This window comes from Lepus europaeus, chromosome 8 (assembly GCF_033115175.1).
Source record: "Lepus europaeus isolate LE1 chromosome 8, mLepTim1.pri, whole genome shotgun sequence".
Taxonomy (NCBI): domain Eukaryota; kingdom Metazoa; phylum Chordata; class Mammalia; order Lagomorpha; family Leporidae; genus Lepus; species Lepus europaeus.
Window position 1 is genome coordinate 31146049 of NC_084834.1, and position 22075 is coordinate 31168123.

The 22075-nt window shown below is 40.0% G+C and overlaps 1 protein-coding gene across 1 annotated transcript in view; it reads left to right on the top strand.

Moving 5' to 3' along the window:
- TTC29 (tetratricopeptide repeat domain 29) overlaps positions 1 to 22075 on the top strand; it is a 264832-nt gene that overhangs the window by 42744 nt on the left and 200013 nt on the right. Inside the window, exons 4-5 of the mRNA XM_062199063.1 lie at positions 5302 to 5525; positions 12163 to 12348. Of these exons, the coding sequence (XP_062055047.1) occupies positions 5302 to 5525; positions 12163 to 12348 (410 nt within the window). The remainder of the gene's footprint in view (positions 1 to 5301; positions 5526 to 12162; positions 12349 to 22075) is intronic.

The following is a 22075-nucleotide window of genomic DNA, read 5'->3' on the forward strand; positions in this document are numbered from 1 at the left end:
TGTCCCAGCTTCAGCTGTTGTGCTTCTGATGACAGAGAGCTCTGTCTCAAAAAAACACTCAAAAAAACAAAAATGAATACAAAACTAAAAATAAACCTAAGTCCAAAGGAAATAGCAGTTAATAAATTTGAGTTATTTGTATATTTCTAGTTGTGATTTAAAAAATTCTTACTATGAAACAGAGAACTTCCTTTTCTTTTTTCTTTTTTTTTCTTTTTTAACAGGCAGAGTAGACAGTAAGAGAGAGAGACAGAGAGAAAGGTCTTCCTTTTCCATTGGTTCACCCCCCAAATGGCCACTGCAGCCGGCGCACTGCACTGATCCGAAGGCAGGAGCCAGGTGCTTCTCCTGGTCTCCCATGCGGGTGCAGGGCCCAAGGACCTAGGCCATCCTCCACTGCCTTCCTGGGCCACAGCAGAGAGCTGGACAGGAAGAGGAACTTTGGCTTGATTCTCTGTTATGAGTTTCTAAATCTGGGAAATCCAGATATCATCATGGAGACTGACATATTATTTTCAGAGATCGTCATTCATTTTTATAAATTAATATTTTCTTTGTAAAAGAAATAATTCATATTAACAATGGTTTAAGTAGGATAGTTTCAACAATTAGTAATGAGGGTTACTTAAACAATGGTATCTGTGAACGTGTGGATGTTTGTATACAAAAGAAGCACCAGCATGCCTCAAAGTAGACATGATTTTTAATGAAAGCATGTTAGGTAGCTAGTGAAATTTAGGCACAAATAGAAGACACTGGCCTCTGAATGGCTCCAGGTGTCAAGAACTCCTTGAGAATCTTGTCAAGATACTGCTGCCAGATTGAGTGAGCACCAGCAACCTTCTGTTGTGTGCTTGCTTCAATATCCAAAATCCTGAGACAGAGGACAATTGGCCTAATTTATATCAATAACCCAACCATTTGCTAAGGAGTCTCTGAATTCCATTCCACCAAAACAATTTGAGATCAGTTATTTCCAGGGTGTTTTGGAATGCTGAGGAAATGGAATTAGGTGCTCAGTAGACCAAAGCCAACCAAACCACCTTCAGGTTCAGTGAGAAGAAAATAAGACCCAGAGAGTAATTTTCCATGCTTTTGTCTCATTTGGAATTTGAACTGAGATGGTTTATTAAGTGCCCTATCTACTGCTTATTTTTATTGTTTAAAGTCAGTATTTCAATTTTCATTTGTTTATCATTCTTTATGTTTTGACCCAGAATTCTTTCTTCACTGATAGGAAAACGTCCTGGTAGCCACTGTGTAGTGTACAAAGAAGACAGTGCTTGTTTGAAATGAGGTTGGATTTCCAACCCCTTGTGTACTGAATTCCTCCATCCCACCCCTAAATTGCCTTTGGGCCTTGATTTCCCTTCAGGCTCCCCACACTCAAATGACCTCAATCTGAATGTATTATCTTTATTCCAAACGTATTCAACTTTTTGTATATCTTCTTTAGCAAGTTACTAATTACTCATTTCCCAATCCAAAAATGTGACTGTCATTCCAGTTTCTACTTTTCTTTCACCCCCAACATCCACTCACACATGATCAGTATTGCTATCTGCTACACGTTTTGGACTCACCTATGTCTATTCCTCTACTCCTATCAACGACGGCCTGAGTCTCCCATCCGTTCTCCCTGCTCCCACTTCTACCCTCCTCCCATCCCTTCTGTTGGATCAGGTGTAAACTTCAGAGTCACAAACTTAAGGATGCTAAGTTGAAAATCTTTATTTTTATGTAACTTAATTTTAATTCCCGGTCCTGAGCCTTAATGCTCCGGAGTATAGAAATCAAGTCTTCCCACTCTCAGGTAAAGTCCAGTTCAACAGTCTCAGATTATTCAGGATTCCACACCTCTTCTCTTCATCTTATTTTCCGATAAACAATGTTGTGCCAGCTGGGACTGGAAGGGGGTAGAGAGTCTAGATATAATGAATGAAAATACAGGACATACAGTTCAATTTGCATTAAAGATAAGAGACTTTTTTTAGTACAAATAAATACAAATGAAATACAAATAATACAAAATACAAATACAAATAATACAAATAAATAAAAATAAATACAAATGAAATATTTGGGCACACTAACACTAAAAAAATTCATTGTTTATCTGACATTCAGACTTCACTGAGCATCCTGCGTTTTTAAAAAAAGATTTATTTTATTTATTTGAAAGACAGAGAGAGAGAGGGAGAGACAGAGAGAGAGAGGTCTTCCATCCACTGGTTCACTCCCTAGATGGCCGCAACAGCCGGAGCTGCACCGATCTGAAGCCAGGAGCCAGGAGCTTCTTCTGGGTCTCCCATGTGGGTACAGGGGCTCAGGCACTTGGGCCATCTTCTACAGCCATCCCAGACTATAACAGAGAGCTGGATCAGAAGAGGGGCAGCTGGGACTGGAACTGGCGTCCATAAGGGATGCCGGCCCGCTGTGCCACCCTGCCGGTCCCTTAGCATCCTGCATTTTTGTCTGGCAACCTCAATGGCAGTAGATCTTGACCTGTGTCCTTATGAGTATTACTGCATTTGCCTGCCGGGCTCCCTGACCCCAACCAGCACACTCTTCTGAATATCCCCTCTAAGATGCAGGCTTTCCACCAAGCCACAGAGGCACCTTTCCAAGAGCAAAGCCTTCGGGGAGAGACCAAAAAGTGATTCCCCAGATGTGTAAAAATAAACATAGAAATACATGGGGCTGGCGCTGGAGTGTAGAAAGTTAAGCCTCTGCCTGCAGTGCCGGGATCCCATATGGGCACTGGTTCAGGCTGCTCCACTTCTGATCCAACACCCTGCTAATGGGCCTGGTAAAGTAGTGGAAGATGGGCCAAGTACTTGGGCCCCTGCACCCAAGGAAGGTCCTGGGTAAGGAAGGTCCTGCCTCCTGGCTTCGGCCTGGCCCAGCCCTGGCCTTTGTGACCATTTGGGGAGTGAACCAATGAACAGAAGATTCATTCTCTCTCTCTCTCTCTCTCTCTTCCCCCCACCTCCTCCCCACCTCTCTATCTCTGTTTCTGACTTTTAAATAAATAAATCAGGAAAAAAAGAAATACAAGAAACATGGACAAGGAAGACAATATGACACCCAAAAGTAACAGAATAATGCAATTATACAGTTCTGTGAAGATAAGGAGATTTATGAAATGCCTGAAAAGAAATTCAGAAGAATTATTGAAAGATTACTCAGAAACACAGAGAAGCAATTACATGAAATGAGGAAATATGTACATGGCATGGGTAAGAAATTCTGTAGAGAGATCGCAATATTAAAGAAAATCAGACAAAGTGAAGAATGTAATATGTCAAAAATATGGTGGAAACTCTTAAAAACAGATTTGGTGATGCTGAATAAAGAATATCTGAATTAGAAAACAAATCTTATGAAATATATCTCAGACCAAAAAAAAAGAAAAAATTAGAAAAACTGAAGTGTTCAGTACCTATGGGGTATCACCATACAGCCAAATATACATACGTGTCTTAGGAATTCCTAAAGGAATGGAACAAAATAATTGCTTAGAAAACCTATTCAGTGATAATAGCAGAAAATGTTCCCAATTAGGAGAAAACCTTGGACATCCAAAGACAGAAAGTACATAAAACCCCAAATAGGCATGGTCAGAAAGATCTTCAGCACAACACATTATAGTGAAATACATAAAGAAAATATCCTGCTTTTTTTTTTTCTTTTATCTTTGTATTTCACCATTCTCTTTCTTACATTTCTCTGTCTTGTTCTGTACCTCATCTGACCCACTAAATAACAAATCTATGGCCAATAGAGACTAGGCATTTTTGTTTTGTTTTGTTTTTTATTTATTTATTTATTTTTGACAGAGTTAGACAGTGAGAGAGAGACAGAGAGACAAAGGTCTTCCTTCCTTCCATTGGTTCACTCCCCTAATGGCCGCCACGGCCCACGCTGGCTGATCCCAAGCCAGGAGCCGGGTACTTTCTCCTGGTCTCCCATGCGGGTGCAGGGCCCAAGCACTTGGGCCATCCTCCACTGCCTTCCCGGGCCACAGCAGAGAGCTGGACTGGAAGAGGAGCAACCAGAACAGAATCTGGCACCCCAACCGGGACTAGAACCCAGGGTGCCAGCACAGGTGGAGGATTAGCCAAGTGAGTCCTGGCTCCGGCCTGCTTTGTTTTTTAAACATTCTAGGTGTTGAAAATGAACACTGCATGGTTTCACATTTCCCAGGGTATTTTACCTGCATCATTCCATTTGTCTCTTGAAGAATCTGGTGGCGAAGATAGGGCGTATAATAATACACATTTTTCAAATGAGAAGAACGAAGGTCCAGGGAGGTTAGGCATAACTGTACTGAATAGCTGTGTTTTCTTTCTGGCTTGTTTTTACTCCCCAGGAAATTGCCAGAAGCAACACATTATGGCAGTGGTTCTAAGTATTTTACTCCTTAAAAAAAAGTAGAGTACTATGAAGCTCTGTCTGCCGTCTTATTGTTCTTTTAAAGGAATAATAGCCATGCACTGCTGTTATCCTAAGATACTCTTTATTTCCTTTATAGAAATGCCTATCATTTGAAGGTACTTACCACTTGTTTTTACCACTTTTGTTAGGGATATTTTACCATTGAAATGCAAACTGCACAGGATGTTGCACCTATTTGACCTAGGACAGAGCTGGAATTTAGTAGGAAACTAAAAAGCTATTAGTTGAATAAAGAAGTATAATATTCATATACCACTTTCCCTCTTTGCATGATTTATAATTGAAGTTAGAAATGAATTGCCAACCTAACAAAAGAGTAACTTGATTCTAACTGAAAATAATCTAAAAGATAAATTTGGCAATAGACTTCAGTAAACATTTTCTGCATGAATGAGTGATGAACTTCCAAAACATATATTGAAACTAGTGACTATAGAGTACATTATGTTTTTGATATTAAATGGCAAACTTTATTTTTGCTTGGAAAATTGTATTGTTTTTCTTAGTTTGTTTTGGTGAGAGCCTACTCTCTCTTCTATTTTTGTAATATTGTCAGTCAGCTAGCTTATTTATCCTTATCAAAGGGAGCTCAGTCCTAAACTGATGTATTTATAATGTAATTTCATTAAAATTTTCTGTATTTAGATAGCTCCTGGTATCTTTCATTAAACTGAAGTTTGTCTCACTATAAATGTTTGAGGCACAGCTCTTTTGATAGCTTTCAGCGCTCTCACTGAAGGGAAAAGCGCTGTGCAATTCAACCTTTAATTATCAGAGAACAAAAACCCCGTGCGGATTGAGAGGCTAAGAATAAAGCTTTGAGTGTTCTGATTCTGCTCCCAGTCACAGGAACTCCTACAAGAAGAATATCTGCGTTGACATGCTACGGGACGGTTATCACAAGTCCTTCACGGAGCTCTTCGCTCTCATGGAACAGTGGGATGCCCTGAGGGAGGCCGCGAGACTCCGGTCCCTCATCTGGCAGCAGAAGCCCCTGGAGGAGCAGCCGGAGAAACTGGACTACTTCTACCACTACCTGACCAGGGCTGAGGCTGCAGAGAGGAAAGGTAGGCGGAAGGAAGGCGGGCAGGCACAATGGAAACAGCACTGAGCGTGCCGAGGGAACGTTTCCGAATGTTCCTTGTATGATTAGCAGCACGAAGACAACATAACACAGTTTAACCTGGTCAGCTAAGCCTATTTGGGCAATAAGAGCGCCGGGTTAGGCTGAGCTGTACAGCCCAGACACCGGCACATTGTGATGGTGTTGTTCCAAGCCAGGGGAGACAATGCAGAGGGCCTGATGACAGCCCTAGAGTTCTCTAGTGGGTTGGGCTCTTTCCTATCGTTAGTGGCAGATCTTCACAGCATTGTTCTTCTCATGTAATATGAATGTTGACTTTGAGGGGATGCTTTCAGAGAGCACTATCACTTGGAAAGCACTCTGATTTTCCACATTCGAGATGATTAGCTTTGGGGTGCCTGAGTTTGAGTCCCAGCTCTGGCTTCTGACTCCAGCTTCCTGGTGATGCAGACCCTGGAAGGCAGCTGGTGGTAGCTCAATTCATTGGAAGTCCTAGTTTTAGTTTTAGTTCTTGGCTCCTGGTTTCTGCCCTGGTCATTGAAAGCATTTGAAGGGGTGAGCCAGCTGATAGAAGCTCTCCATCTCTGTGTCTCTCTTTATGTCTGTCTCTCTCAACCTCTCAAAAGTGAGTAATAAATAATTTTTAAAATAATGTTTTTAAAGTCCAGCTGATTTGAATCTGATAATTTATATTACCAAAGAGTGAAAAGCATGCAACTTACAAATGTGAATAAAATTATTAATTTTGTATTTCCAAGACATCATTATAAATTTTTTATCTCCTAAAAGTTTTCCAGAAAGTTAATATATGTCAAATGTTGAATAAGAAGTCTTAACCATAGTTATATTAATATTAAAGTATTTCTTAGTTAGTCATTTTAGTTGATCACCTATGATCAAAGAAAAAAAGGAAATCTCAGAATTTGCCATATAAATTTGGTATTCTAAACTATTGTTTTCTCCAACTTTCTAGGTGAAAATAACACAGGACTCATAAAGAAAATCCTAAGCCCCAACTTATTATTGGCCAAAATTATCTCTTGTTCAGAATGACTCATTTATAGGGTTTCCTACTATGTGTGATTGAAATACAAAATTTTGTAATTATTGCAAAAACAATAAATAAATAAAAATAAATAAATAAATAAATATATAATAATAATAATAAAATAATAAATAAATAAATAAATAAATAAAAATACTTCAGTTGAAGGGCATGCAAACAATTATATGGTTCTTTTTTTTAAAAAATGAATAATCTTTCATTCACATTCAACACATGAACTTTACTGGACTATATTTCATATCAGGCCTTTCTGTGAGAAAAATAGAGGATTAGGCAGCTTCCTGTTACCTAACACTACCATGGTGGAAATTGGTGGGCCCTAGAAGCAGCAGTAGAGGGGCCCATGCATATTTCCCAGTAAATCCTAACCGGACTTCAGAATATTGACACACATACAGATATGGACAACAAAACAAGTAAATAAGGGTATGTGGCCGGAAGGTGGGATACAAAGTCATTGTGGATTCAAATGTATTTAACTGTAGGGCTAACAAAAAATAATCTATTGGTGAACTTCAAAATGCTATTTTCATATAACTTCTCAAGAAATTAACTATTATAAGTAAAAATTGTTGTTGTAAAAACCTTACATTGTAGTATCAGTCCATAATTAATTCAGAAATGATATTTGTACTAGAACTGGAATTAACCAATATAAAATTTGACCATTTGTCATTTTAAGTGGAATTTCATTAGATTCAATCTTTTCAATACAAGGCTTAAGTAGCATAAATATGATACAATTATCTGACTTGTTCCAAAGTATCATAAATGCATTGTAAGTCAACTAGACATAAAACATTTTGTAATTATAAGGAACCTAAAAAGCCAGATAGTCTATTTTGAGGTAGGCAACTCTTTAATTTATAATCTTTTATTAAAACAAAAGTGCCCCATGTGTTAATAAAAATACTTCTCTAATCTCAAAACTAACAAAGTTCAAAACTTAAAGTATCCAAACCTATGCAAGTGGATAGAGTAATGAAAGAAAATCCATTCTTCACTGAGAATCTTATCATATATTCATAATAACTAAGGTTGTATTTGCTAAATTGGCCAAAATTATCTCTTGTTCAGAATAACTCATTTATAGGGTTTCCTACTGCGTGTGGTTAAAATACAAAATTTTGTAATTATTGCAAAAAAAAGTTATTGGAAATACTTAAGTTGAAGGGCATGCAAACATTTATGTGGTCTTTTTTTAAAAAATGAATAATCTTTTATTCACATTCAACACATGAACTTTACTGGACATGTGATTTGAATAAATTAGAAATGTTCCAGAAAATGGGATATGCATATTGGGTGTTACTAACTTGAATTAAATCCTAAACATTAGAAGAATACACACACATACATACGTGTGTGTATGTGTGTGTGTGTGTGTAGAGTATTAAAATCTGTTAATGGTGTCTCAAGTTTCCAACCCATATGGTCATGGAGTCTGAGAAAATTATTCTGAAATAATATATTTCAGAGCATTCTCATTGCTTCTTATTGAAAGACCATCACTCTTAGGGTCACAATGAAGTTCATTTAATCAAAGCTATGGCACTAACAATAGTAATCTCAGGTCAGTTTTTTTTTTCTCTTGGGATGTCCAGAACCATAGCCTAATATTATTTAAATTACTTTACAAAACATCACTTGCTGTTTTGTAGCAAAAGCTTGTTTAAAGTGAGGCAATCATTTCTTTTTGGATTATTTTCCATTTCTTAAAATGTTTCTTTGTCTCTTATAAGTTTCCGTTACCCATTGTTGTAAATCATCTCCATACCATCTGCAACGTTATGATTGGGGTCTTGAGGCCCATGGGACCGGGAAAAGATGACAATAATGATAACGGGTAATCAAATCAATAGATGATTCAAACATTATTTCCAGTTGACTTTTAAATTATTGTCAAGGATTAGGCAGCAGTTTATTTTTCTAATAACATTTGTTTAAGATACACAAACTCTACTCAAGCAGAGTTCCACAAGATATTTATAGCTTTTATACAAAGAAAAGCAAAACATAAAATGATGAAATATGTTTGAAAATCATGAAGCGCATTCACATGGAAAGTAAGCATGGTGCTATATCGAAGGGCCTATCAGAGCCCTTAACAAGCTGAGCTGCTTGGTTTGCTTAAAAAAAGAAATTAGCAATAACATTTCCCAAGTTTATTTCATCCTGGAATCTGCATTTTAGGGAGCAGAAAAATGAGGGTATAAATAAGCAGTATTACATTTGATTTTCCTCTTAACATTCTTATTGCCAATTCAAGGCTGTGGTTTATAAGCCAGGAGAAATGCTGCTCAGAATATAGAGAGCACACATTTGGATTATCCGAGGATTAAAAACTTCAAAATATTTCTTTATTCTTGATATTTTGAAAAACATTCTAGTTTTTCCATAGAAAAATAAGTTAGCTGACAAGTAGTCTTTAAATGTGACACCTTGATAGTATATTTAATGATACTTCAAAAATGTGATGCAAAATAGAATAAAAAAGGTAAGTTTATTTTGGTGCAAAAATATTGAAACCTATGCTTATGTAGAGTCTTTTTAAAAAGTTCATATGAAATGAGTATAATGAAAAATCAATGTATGAATTTCAAAATTTTTGCACCCAAATGAATTTATTTTTAAATTCCATTTCCCATGGACTTTTTGAAGTATTCTCATTTTTTAAAAACAAAATTTATTTATAAAATTTTTTACTAAGGCTTAGTAACTGAAAATGGGAAAATTATGAAAGGAGCCCACTTCCTTTTCAGGCTCTATATATACCTTTTGTTAAGATGGAGAAAATGAAATATTTTACTTGCTAGCTTCTAAAAACAGTAGCTCTAATCAGTAAGCAATACCAGAATATGGAATACTACAAAATAGACTTTAGTACTCTACTTGTGTTAGGTAGGAGGTTCAGGAAGGAAAGCTAAGGCTCAGGGGAAGTCATATGTGAGTATAGAATCCATGTTGTAAATAAATAACTCAGGTTACTCTCCACACTTCACCTGGGCTCTGCCTGTGGTGAGCTCCCTCAAAGAGCAGAATGGCCCCCCACATTCCTGGCTATTCCCTAAATAGAGACCTTTTTTATTATTTTGTTTTGAAATACATGTTATCTTGAAATACATATTATTTCCCATGGAAATGTGAAGAAATATATGTACAAGAATGACACAGATTTTAAACATTTTCTTCAAAATATGGAATGACTTGTTTACAATTTTTTTTTCATCTGTACATTTTTAGCGGCTGGTTAATTATATCACTACATTCATTGCAGTACTCATTTAAGCCTTGAAATGTATACAATGATTAAAATAAGATAGGGCACATTAACTAAATATTTGGCTTTTACGTAAGTGTTGTAACCACATTGTTGACATTTAATACTGTTATAATATAACAGTTAAACTTAAGAATCTACAATAGAGAGCATCTATAAATAGGCACAATGTCTAACATTAATGTTAAAACCATTGTGACAGCCGGCGCTGCAGCTCACTAGGCTAATCCTCCACCTTGCGGCGCCGGCACACCAGCTTCTAGTCCCGGTCGCGGCGCCGGATTCTGTCCCTGTTGCCCCTCTTCCAGGCCAGCTCTGTGCTGTGGCCAGGGAGTGCAGTGGAGGATGGCCCAAGTGCTTGGGCCCTGCACCCCATGGGAGACCAGGATAAGCACCTGGCTCCTGCCTTTGGATCAGCACGGTGCGCCAGCCATTGGAGGGTGAACCAATGGCAAAAGGAAGACCTTTCTCTCTGTCTGTCTCTCACTGTCCACTCTGCCTGTCAAAAAAAAAAAAAAAAAAAAAAACATTGTGCACTAACAGGTGTGGATTGAAGGTAGCAAACAACATACTCAGCTCCTGAGTGTTTCAAGTTTTACAACACACATTGAAAATTATTTCTTCCATCAACACTATAACTTCAAACTCTCTATGTTTATGCAGTTTTCAGGTTACACTGTTGTTTTCAGCCTTTTTCGTTTTTTGGAACCTTTTAATGTTAATCTAACCAGTATACCAGTGGACAGTATTTTTCATAGTTTTACCCCTTCAAAAATACATAAGTTGTCTCTTCTTATAGTAGTGAAAAGTTAGTATCAATGAATTCTGGTAGATTATGGTTGTTATATAAACAAAAAGTCTTTGAAAGAGTAACCCAGAGGCACCTACATTTTTAAAATGGCACTTTCAGCCTCAATGCCAAAAAAAAGATTATGAATGTGTTTATGTTCATCATTAGAGAGGTGTTTACAGGAGTGAGACATAATTTATTAACACAGACAGTGCTGTTCACAGGTACTGTTGGAATAGAGTTTGTAAGACTGATTCACAATTTATTAACACAGTCCTTTTTGTGTATGTGTGTGTGTGTGTGTATATATATATATATATATATATACCAGATACCACTCACTTTAGGGAAGACACCTAGAAAGGTTTAGGTCATAACCTGACAACCATCTACAAGTAAGGGATAACTAGCATTTATGCATCTTCAGCAGGGAACAAAACCAGCAAACAGCAATGCAGAAGTGGATCTTTGTGTTTTGCTTTTTTTCTTCTTAAAGCCTACTTCTTAAAGCACCCAGTACTCCCAAGAATTTATCTTTCTTAACACTGCTGGAAATTTGAATTGCTAGGAACATTTCTAGAATATAGAGTATATAGAGCTTATAGGGCCATCCTGTTCATTGTTTCTTACATGTATCAGTCCCACTGTTTTTGTTCTGTGTGAAAAGATTGCAATATTTCCATTTCTTCTCTGCTTCCTCATTTCCATGATGTTTATGCCATGATGAAGGAAAATTTGCTCTCTGGTGGCAATCTCCAAATGCTTTTCAAGCCTCCAATGGGAAAAATTCTCAATAGCACCACAGACTTGAATTGAGCACATTGCCACGTATTAGCCTGAACTGTCTTACACTCAGTCTTCTTTCAAAAAAAAAAAAAAGATTTACTTATTTATTTGAAAGGTAGAGTTACAAAAGGCAAAGGCAGTGAGAGAGCAAGAGATCTTCCATCCACTGGTTCATTCCCCAAATGGCAGCAATAGCCAGAGCTGGGCCAATCCAAAGCCAGGAGCCAGGAACTTCTTCCGGATCTCCCACATGGGTGCAGCGGCCCAAGGACTTGGACCATCTGCCACTGCTTTCCCAGATCAAAGCAGAGAGCTGGATCGAAGTAGAGCAGCTGGGACTGGAACCAGCGCCCCTGTGGGATGCCGGCACTGTAGGTAGCGGCCTTACCCACTACGCCACAGAGCCAGCCCATAAGTCTTCTGTTTTAACCAAATAGTAGGTCAATTTCTAAAGCATTTTAAGTTTAAAAAAAAAAAAAACAACTTTTGTTGCTTTGCTCATCTACACATCTTTTAAATGACTTAGTTATTTCAATAGTTAAAATACATTTATTTTTGCATGAAGATTCAGGTTTTCAAGTAATTACACTTTAAAGGAAAAATAGGAGATAAATGCCGTGATGTTGGTCTGCTCTTCAAAAGGCTGTGCCTTGAAGCATCTTTCTAATGCACTTTATGATGTTTTCCTCTCTTTGAAGAATACTTTGAAGATGTATATAACAATTTGTATGCGCTGGCCTGTTACTTCAATAATTCTGAGGACAAGTGGGTAAGGAACCATTTCTACCAACGATGTTTTAAGATCGCTCAACGGGTCAAAATTGATGGCGGGAAGAAGGAAGCCGAGGCGCATGCGCACATGGGTCTTCTCCACGAGGAGGATGGTGAGTGGGCATTTCCCGTGGCTTCTCTGGGTGTACTTTGGAGGATGCTGTGACCATGCAACCAGGAAGCACGTAGGGGCTGAAAAAAAGACCTAAGGCTTCAGTGTAAGAGTGTGCATTTCAGAGACCAAAAGGGCCTGAGAGGCGTGGCCTTGGCTTGAGCATTCCTTGCAGAATGCTCCTCGCAGAAGATTTCTTGCTGGGCTCCTGCTTGAACCCTCAGCACAGAGCTAGCAACAGCATCCTCACTAAGGCGTCCTCCCCCGGCCTTCCACACACATCGCTCAGGCCACTCGCTGTACCCTTGTGAATTTTGTGTTTCTTTCATGGCAGCCCTCTTTGTTGACTTTAAGTTGTTATCTCAGGAATGAAAATGGGAAGAATGGAAAAGTATATTTCATGATTTTCCTAATGCCCCATATCAGCTATGTAAAAGCCAACATATATAAATCAGGTACCACTCCGGTGTGCATTTAAATTAAGGAACTGTTCTTTTAAATATAATTTTCTATCTAACGTTATCTTTAAGTAAAAGATTGATTTATTTGTTTGAAAGGCTGACTTACACAGAGAGAGAGTCAGCAGCAGAGAGAGAGATCGTCCCTCCACTGGTTCACTCCTCAATGGCTACAAGAAGCCAGGAGCCAGGAGCTTCATCTGGGTCTCCCATATGGATGCAGGGGCCCATGTACTTGGGCGATCTCCCACTGCTTCCCCAGGTGTGTTAGCAGGGAGCTGGATCAGAAATGGAGCAGCCAGTGTCATGTGGGGCTTCACTCACTACACCATGGTGCTGGCTCCCTCAATGGTATCTTAAGAAAAGCCAAAATCTAAAACAACAGCAACAATATTGTTAGATATTATATAGTGGTGGATCAATAATTGCAAATAAGAATTTAAGAATTAAAATTATTTTTGGAAACACAGTGTGTAAATATGCCAAGAAAATATGAGAGAAGATAAAAATATTTTGTTATAAATAATGCTGTTTCTTCCCTCAAAAAACCATTATTTTCCAAATGATTTTTTTACTTTTGCAGAACAGTTAGATTGGAGAATATTTATTATTTTGTGGTTAGGATTGCATAGGACGTTGGAAAATGGGAAAAAATGAAGCAATAGGGGAGGAGTTGTGGTCTAGGAAGCCGTAGTTACTGAGATTATAACCTAGGTAAAGCATGTGGAGCATCTGAGCATGTCCAAGGACCAGCAAGAAGGCCACTGGGACTGGAGCTATGTCCATAAGGTGGAGTGGAAGGAGCTGTAGGTAGACACAGAGGCTTGGCATGGGTTTCTTGAGAGTTTGGAGGCCACTGTGAGAACTTTGGATTTTATTTCAAATTATATAGGAATCCATAAATATGCATTGATTTGAGAAAGTTCTCATGATACCTTAAGTAGAAAAATAAGGCACAATGTAAAAAGTATATAAATATATTTATATATATAGAATATATAACACATATCTCACCTAGTTAATTGGTTATTTCTGAGGGTGGTAATTATAAGTGATTACAGAATTATGCACTAAAGAGATGTTTCTCCTTGTAGTTTGAAAAGTTATTAGTTAACTTTTAGCCTGTTAAAAAACACTTTTGGTTTTTGAATTGTCAAAAGGGCATAAAATTTTGCTTAAGTAAAATTCTTGCATATGTTTTTTAAAAATTGCTATTATCAATTCACAGGTGAGATAAATAGTTTTCTAAGCTTTGAAAACTTACAATTTTCCTCCTGAGGCTGAGGAAACTGGGCACAAGGAGGTTGAGTTGGTTAATGGTGGAATTAGTATTAACTAGTCAGCTAACTTCAGAGTCCATGCTAATAGCCACTGCTCTGTGCAAAAGATTGCATTACTTCTGTACTGTACTAATTTTGAAGACTACTGACTACAATGCTTTTTGCCCTTCTCTGTTCTCTGTTGTAGTAATAACCCTCCTCCAATCAAGTAGAAAAAAATTTTGTTTTTATTTTATAATTAAGCTAATGAAAATTTGTCACCTGCAAAAGCAAATCAGATAATCATCTGTCAATTATTGGCCCACCAGAATAAATCATATATAATACTTGAAAAGAAGGACTGAAGAACTCAGGGCCACACTGTTAAGAAATGAACAGTGGCCACAGTGAGAATCAGATCATTCATTTTCATTAGTGTATTGTGAATATTTTTATAACTTCTATTTCTGATTTTTAAAATCTGTTTGCTTAAAATGTCTTTACTGTGGTAAAAATGTGTGACATAAATCTTGGACATCTGAACCATTTCTCAGTGTACAGAGTTCAGTAGTATTAAGTGCATTCAAATCGCTAAGGAGCCAATCTCCATAACTTTTTCTTCTTTACAAAGCTGAAACTCTATACTCAATGAACAACTGCCCATTTCCCTCTCCTTCTGATTTTATAAGGTCTATCAATGCTTTTCTGTTGGAGGATTTATACATCACTTATTTTAATCACTTATCATGTGTTCAGACTCTCATCAACAGTTCTTGGAGTGCTCCCTGATGATGCCCATGTCATTTTAGTGTTGAACACACAGAGCTGAGAGAAGGATGAGTTTGGGAAATGTTAGTGGGGTGGCGCCGCTGTGAAAGTCCATTCATATTTGCTCTCATTTAGATGTTCCATCCTACAGCATGATAAAATTCACCCATAATCCATAATAAATAAAAAAGTGTTGGTTATAAAATTGGTAAAGAGTTTTGACTTGGAAATTATTTTTAAGCTAGAATGTGTTATTTTGCTTTGGAATCACCTTTTGGGAAATCTAAAGTATTTTCCTTGTCCCTTAAAATGTGCATGGATTCTAGAACCAGGCCTGATTGATAAAACAACTGAGCCAGTGTTGATGAAAATTCTAGAGGTTGACTTTGAGTGTTTGATGTATGTAGTGATGGTGAAAATGATCAGTGTAGCTTTTGTGGTTGGGGTAGAATTTGCAAGACGACTGAACTAGGAATATCAAGAATAGAGGCTACAGTGTAGTGATGACTCACCTGGCTGTAGGGTTCCCACTGAGGTGGCCATGCTGTAGCTTCTGCATATCTGATCTGATTGGTCCAGACAAGCAAATGGAGGCCCCACAGCAACAGCTAGGCAGCAGCTGTGCCCAGGGGCAGGTGGTAGCATCCTGATTCCATGGGTGCCCCCATGCAGGTTAAAAGAGGATATTAGCTGGCAGATGGCAATGGGCAGGTTGTCCGGGCCCAGCCAAGCGGGCTAGAGTCCAGGGCAGGACTCCAGCTCCCTCAGGGAACTGTAGAGCAAATGAGGTACATGAGCAGAGCCACAGTCACAGAGACCTGGCACATGGCTGTAGCCAGGGGTAATGCTCAGCCCGATGGCACACATGTGGCTAGAGTCTCACCCAGAGCCCGTTGGTCAGAGTTCAGCACAGGTTCACCTCCCACTTGCTGCTAAAGGTGGGATCCTGCTATACACTATGGCCTGGTTTCCATAGGCTAAGGCTGGTAGTCTTGTTTGTCGGGTGAAATATCTTCAGGCCTATAGCCAGAGTAGCAGACATGGAGTAGTTATAGACTGACAAACACAGCAAAACAGTGGCTGTATCTTCTTCCAGCATTTTGACCTTATTTGTAAAGATCTCATGGAAATGGGACAAATGGGCAAGCAGGGTTTACACCATGTCCATGGAGAGCTGGAAAAAGCTCTAGACATTGGACCAATAGGAGATAAGCTCATTCCTGCTAGAGCAGCACACACAAGTATGAAAGAGTCAGATGGCAGACCTGGGAGAGAGAACTTTTTAAGAGCCACAATTAGGGACACAGCAGCTCCTCCTCAGTGTGATCTGAGATCAGGGCACAATAGCAAGATGATGCGGCAGAGCCTTAACTTCAGTCCTATCCTTCCAGGCCAGCATTAGTGGTTGGATGCAGCCCCAGCATGCTCCATGGCATGACGAGGGGACTGAAGTCCAAGTTTTGGAGTTGCAGCTTTATTGGTGGAAGGAAGGGGAGGAATACCAGTGGCAGGGTTCATGGCATCAGCATCCCTAGTTGAAGAAGTGCAGCACTTTCCTCCTCTTTTCCTCCAATGATTTAGGAACTAAATCAATGCTTTGCTCATTGATCTCAAACACTGAGAACAGCTGATTTCCATGGCGCCTCAAATGAGGCCAGTGTCTTTCATGGGAGGCTAGACTGGAAGGACTTGGGTAAGTTAACGCTTTATTCCAGTCCACTATTTTGTTCTATGCTTCCTCCCTCAATTTCCCTATGTGTCTTCTAAGTGTCATCTCCTGATACAGAACCAGCTCATTACATTGTAAGCCATCATCTTCTGGTCTAGGGATGGGTTTTGCTCTGGGAGACTAGGAGAATGATTAGATGTTCTTCTGGGCAGTTGAAGTTGGGTGATAACCTGGGGGTACTGAACACGTTCACTGAAGGCAGGTAAGGGAGGCCGTTGTCAGTACAGCTTGGGAAGTACCTATCTTCCAGTTCAAAAGGGCCTCATGTAATATTATCGTAGGGGTTGAGTAAGGGCTAACCAGAAGCTACAACATTGCTCACAAGTCCTTCCAGGGGCTGGGAAATTTCTGAAGAAAGAGTTGTCCTGGTTAGCTTTGCTCTCTGTTCATGTCAGTTCCATGAACACAGATGAGATGGTGTATCTCAGTGTGGATTTTCAGGAAGCCAGTAGGTCCCAGGAGCAGCACAGTACTGTGAAGACACACTGGAATCACTACAGGCTCACCCCTGAAACATCCAGTAGTGGAAGGTAGAACCAACAAGAGATTTCTGGGGGAGGCCATCACTGTGAGGCTCTGTCTCCTTTACCATTTAATGTTACAGATTTGGGAGCCCATGTGTTTATGGTTAGCATCTTCCTCTATCTCCTCCACCCATTCCTTAAGGATCATGGGAAAGATGTCCCTTTCCATGGTTCATGGGTTTTTTCCCCCATGAATTTTACGAGGAACAGTGGTTCAGTTTTCCTCTCAGTGAAGTATCCATGCCATCCTAGGCACCACAAAACATAAGGAATTCTATAATTGACAGTCTTCACTCCTTAGCTGTCTACTACTCTGGGTTTTTGAAGGCTATTTCCTCCTAACAGTCACCAACTCCTGAAGACTAACCTCAATACTATGAATAAACACTTTCCACTCCAATTGGAGTGTTGATCTGTCTCTAGTCACTTAACTTGTTTCCAGGAGGCCTAGATGTGTCCCTGGAAAGATGTTCTATCTCCAGGGACAACTGCCATGCTGGCAAGGTAAGTTGGTGGGTGGCACTCAGAACAGGTCTACTGGATCAGCATTGCTTTGAGAGAAACTACTGAGAGAGCAGTAGCAGGTGTCTTGGTCTTCCATTTCTCTCTCTCTCTCTCTCTCTCTCTCTCTCTCTCTTTGACAGGCAGAGTTAGACAGTGAGAGAGAGACAGAGAGACAGAGAGAAAGGTCTTCCTTTTTCTGTTGGTTCACTCTAAGTGGCCACTACAGCCGGTGTGTTGCGGCCGGCGTGCTGCGCCTATCCGAAGCCAGGAGCCAGGTGTTTCCTCCTGGTCTCCCATGTGGGTGCAGGGCCCAAGCACTTGGGCCATCCTCCACTGCACTCCCGGGCCATAGCAGAGAGCTGGCCTGGAAGAGGGGCAACCGGGATAGAATCCGGCACCCCAACTGGGACTAGAACCCTGGGTGGTGGCGCCGCAGGCGGAGGATTAGCCTAGTGAGCCGTGGCGCCAGCTGATCCTAAAATTTTTTTGAATATGCAGATTGAAGTATCTGTCCATCTCCAGTCAAAATTAACAAAGAGAGGCCCATAGCTAGATAAATCTTTGGGAATTCTTTGAATATTCAGTTAAAGATAAAGCTTGTATATATCCAAAGAGAAAATGGAGATTGACTGCATTGGGAAAAAATAGACAAAACTTTTCCATTTGCCACAGTACATGGCTCTAGACAAAGCATAGAGGGGAGGGAAAAGAGAATGAGATGCTGTCAATCTGAGAATTGACAGTGCTCTGCAAAACCAACCTCTGCTTCCTCTGTGATGAATCAGAAAGACATTCTTAGGCACACAAGGTTCAGAAAGCACATTATGAAGACAGCTTATCTGTATATTGTATTCTAGAACCCAGTGAGATAAATCAACATTAAAAATTCAATAGGGAAATCCTGATCTATAGGAATTGACAGGAAACTTTTAAACCAATTAGACACAGAGTTAAATGTACAATAATGCATGTCAAATGATTGTCAAAGTATTCGATGCACAGTATATACTTAGTGTTATTAAAATTTTTCTCTTGGGGCCCAGCACTGTGGCATAGCAGGTTAAGCCACAGCCTGCAGTGCTGACATCCCGCATGGTCACTGGTTTGAGTCTCGGCTGCTCCACTTTCAATTCAGCTCTCTACAAATGGCCTTGGAAAGCACTGGACGATAGCCCAAGATGGCTCCAGTCCCTGCACCCATGTGGGAGATCCAGAAGAAGCTCCTGGCTTTGGCCTGGTCCAGCCAGCCCTGGCTGTTGCAGCCATTTGGGCTATTTTAACGTTAATTTTTTTTTTTTTGACAGGCAGAGTGGACAGTGAGAGAGAGAGACAGAGAGAAAGGTCTTCCTTTGCCGTTGGTTCACCCTCCAATGGCCGCCGCGGCCAGCTCACTGCGGCCAGCGCACCGCGCTGATCCGAAGCCAGGAGCCAGGTGCTTCTCCTGGTCTCCCATGCGGGTGCAGGGCCCAAGCACTTGGGCCATCCTCCACTGCCTTCCCGGGACACAGCAGAGAGCTGGACTGGAAGAGGGGCAACCGGGACAGAATCCAGTGCCCTGACCAGGACTAGAACCCTGTGTGCCGGTGCCATAGGCGGAGGATTAGCCAAGTGAGCCGCAGCGCTGGCCTAAAGTTAAATTTTGTGAGATCCACCATGTCCCTCTAATTCCGGGAGAGTTTCCTCTGCCGTTTTTTGTGTGGGTGCAAACTGTTGAATTCTTTACTTAGTATATACTAAGTTGATCTTCTGTATATAAAGATAATTGAAAATGAATCTTGATGAAGAATGGGATGGGAGAGGGAGTGAGAGATGGGATGGTTGCGGGTGAGAGGGAGGTTATGGGAGGAAAAGCCGCTATAATCCAAAAGTTGTACCTGGAGATTTTTATGTATTAAATTATAAATAATAAATAAATTATAAATAATTATAAATAATTATAAATTTTTATTTATTAAATAGTAGTTGAAAAAAATTTGTGAGAAATATTTTTTTTTTTTGGACAGGCAGAGTGGACAGTAGAGGGAGACAGAGAGAAAGGTCTTCCTTTTGCCATTGGTTCACCCTCCAATGGCCGCTGCAGTAGGCACGCTGCGGCCCGCGCACCGCGCCGTTCCGATGGCAGGAGCCAGGTGCTTCTCCTGGTCTCCCATGCGGTGCAGGGCCCAAGGACTTGGGCCATCCTCCACTGCACTCCCTGGCCACAGCAGAGAGCTGGCCTGGAAGAGGGGCAACCGGGACAGGATTGGTGCCCTGACCGGGACTAGAACCCGGTGTGCCGGCACCGCAAGGCGGAGGATTAGCCTGTTAAGCCACGGCGCCGGCCTCTGTGAGAAATATTTTAAAATAAGCTATAAAAAGTAGAAAATATAGACAAACATTTACTCAGTCATAGGTTTGAAAGATCTTCAAAACATGAAAATGATTGAAGAAACACAAAGGAAAAGGATGGGGCTTGTGACTGATTATTATCTGCTCTCCCTGCACAAGCACAGAGCCTATTCCGAGAAAGCCTGGAATCACATCTTAATTGTTAAGGCTGGTTAGAAAAAAAGAGCTTATTGTCCGATGCATGGATTTCAAAACATTTGTATCAAAATAAGCTTGTCTTTGAATTCCATTTTTCATGAATGTATTGAAGGAACCTTGTGTCTGTGAAAATCAGATTTTCTGTTATCACCCAGAATTCACCTTAACCAGTTAGTTACTAGCAAGCTGTCAAGCTCAGGCTGTCCTACAGGTTCAAAGCCTGCTGTTCTGAGCCTCAGCATGGAGCTCAAGGGTCACACTTCCTGAGGACCTAGTCCAGAGAGGATGCGAGCTCAGAATGTTCCCCAGAGAACTTAATTCTCCCTCTCTTGGTAAGAAGTGAATGGCGATGGCGAGAAGTCCTCCTTAGAAATATGAAGCTAGACAAATAGCATTACCTGTGTCAGAAGAAAAACATTGTGAGAATTGGGTAATTTAAAAAAAAAATATGTATTTGAAAAGCAGAGTGATAGAGGGGGAAAGACAGGAAGAAAAAAAAAACAACCAGGTCTCCTGTCCCCTGGTTTTCACTCCCAAAATGGCCATAGCAGCTAGGTCTGGGCCAGGCCAAAACCAGGCACTAGGAACTGCATTCAGGTTTCCCACATGGGTGGCAGGGACCCAGGTATTTGGGTCATCTGCACCTTCCCAGATACATTATCAGGAAGCTGATGGGAAGTGGAGCAGCCAGGACTTGAACTGGCAGTCTGATATGGGATGCCAGTGTCATAAGTGACAGCTTACCGTACTATACCATAATGCTGGGCCCAGGTTCTTACCGTTTAAAGGAAGAGGCAGGAACGCTGATAATCACAGTAATGTAAGTGACTGTGCTGATAGACCGCTGCAGAATGCACCAAATACAAATGTGGAGGAAGCAAACTTGTCTGGGTATTTGTTTAGGATAGCATTAAATGCTTAGGAAATTAATATCATTATTATATAAAGATAAATTAGTGCTATTCTTACATTGCTGGTGTAAGATAAATTAGCTGATATTTCTAGCATACAATTTGAGAATATATACCAAAAGTTAAAAAAAAAGAAGTCCATATCCTTTAAACCTTCTCTTCTGCTTCCAAGAAATCCCACTTCAGAAAAGTGTTTGCAGAAAGGCTAGTCATATCTTCTTGCGTATTTCATTTGTAATAGTTTTATAAAGAAAAAAATAGAAATGTCCCCCTAACTGGGTACTAATTAATTATGGTAATGACACATGATGAGCTCTTTTCAAGCCCTTCAAAGTGTTGTTTGCCAGTAACTATCAGCATAGGAGCTACCATTTACTGTGTGCTGTGTGTCTGACATGAAAATACCACGTCTGGCCAATGGGCAGTAGGCAATCACATGTGAGCTCTCTGTGCTGTCTGTAATTTGCCATGGCAGCCATGAAGACTTCCCAAATGATCATTTGGAAATGAAGAGTCACACAGTCTTCGGCAAACTTTGAGCTCTTCGGCAAACTTTGAGCTCTGGGAGTTCATGGTCCATTTCCTCCCACAATAGTAAATCTAACTTTGGCTAATACCATCTCCAACACGTATTTGCCCTTAATGAATGAAAGATTTGAAGAGTTTTAATATCCGAGGTAACTAATAGAGCACATAAAATGTCATGTGTTGGAATGAAATGGACATTTTGAGACTTGATGATTGTTTACAGCCCTTGTCTCTTCCGTTGAGGAGCAGTGCTTTTGTTTTTCTTCATGCTATTTGTCGAACTCTTCACTTAGTGTAGGGTTAACTATATGATCATTAAGTAAACTGAAAATAGATCTTTGTAAAAATTAAGTGGGAATGTGAGAGGGAAGAAGAAGAAGGGTTGCAACTTGGGTGGGAGGGAGGGCAGGAGGGGAAGTATCACTATGTTCTTAAATCTGTACATATGAAATACATGAAACTTGTAGAACTTAAATAAAAATTTTAAAAAGATTTTTATTAATAGTTTTGGGCAATTTCCT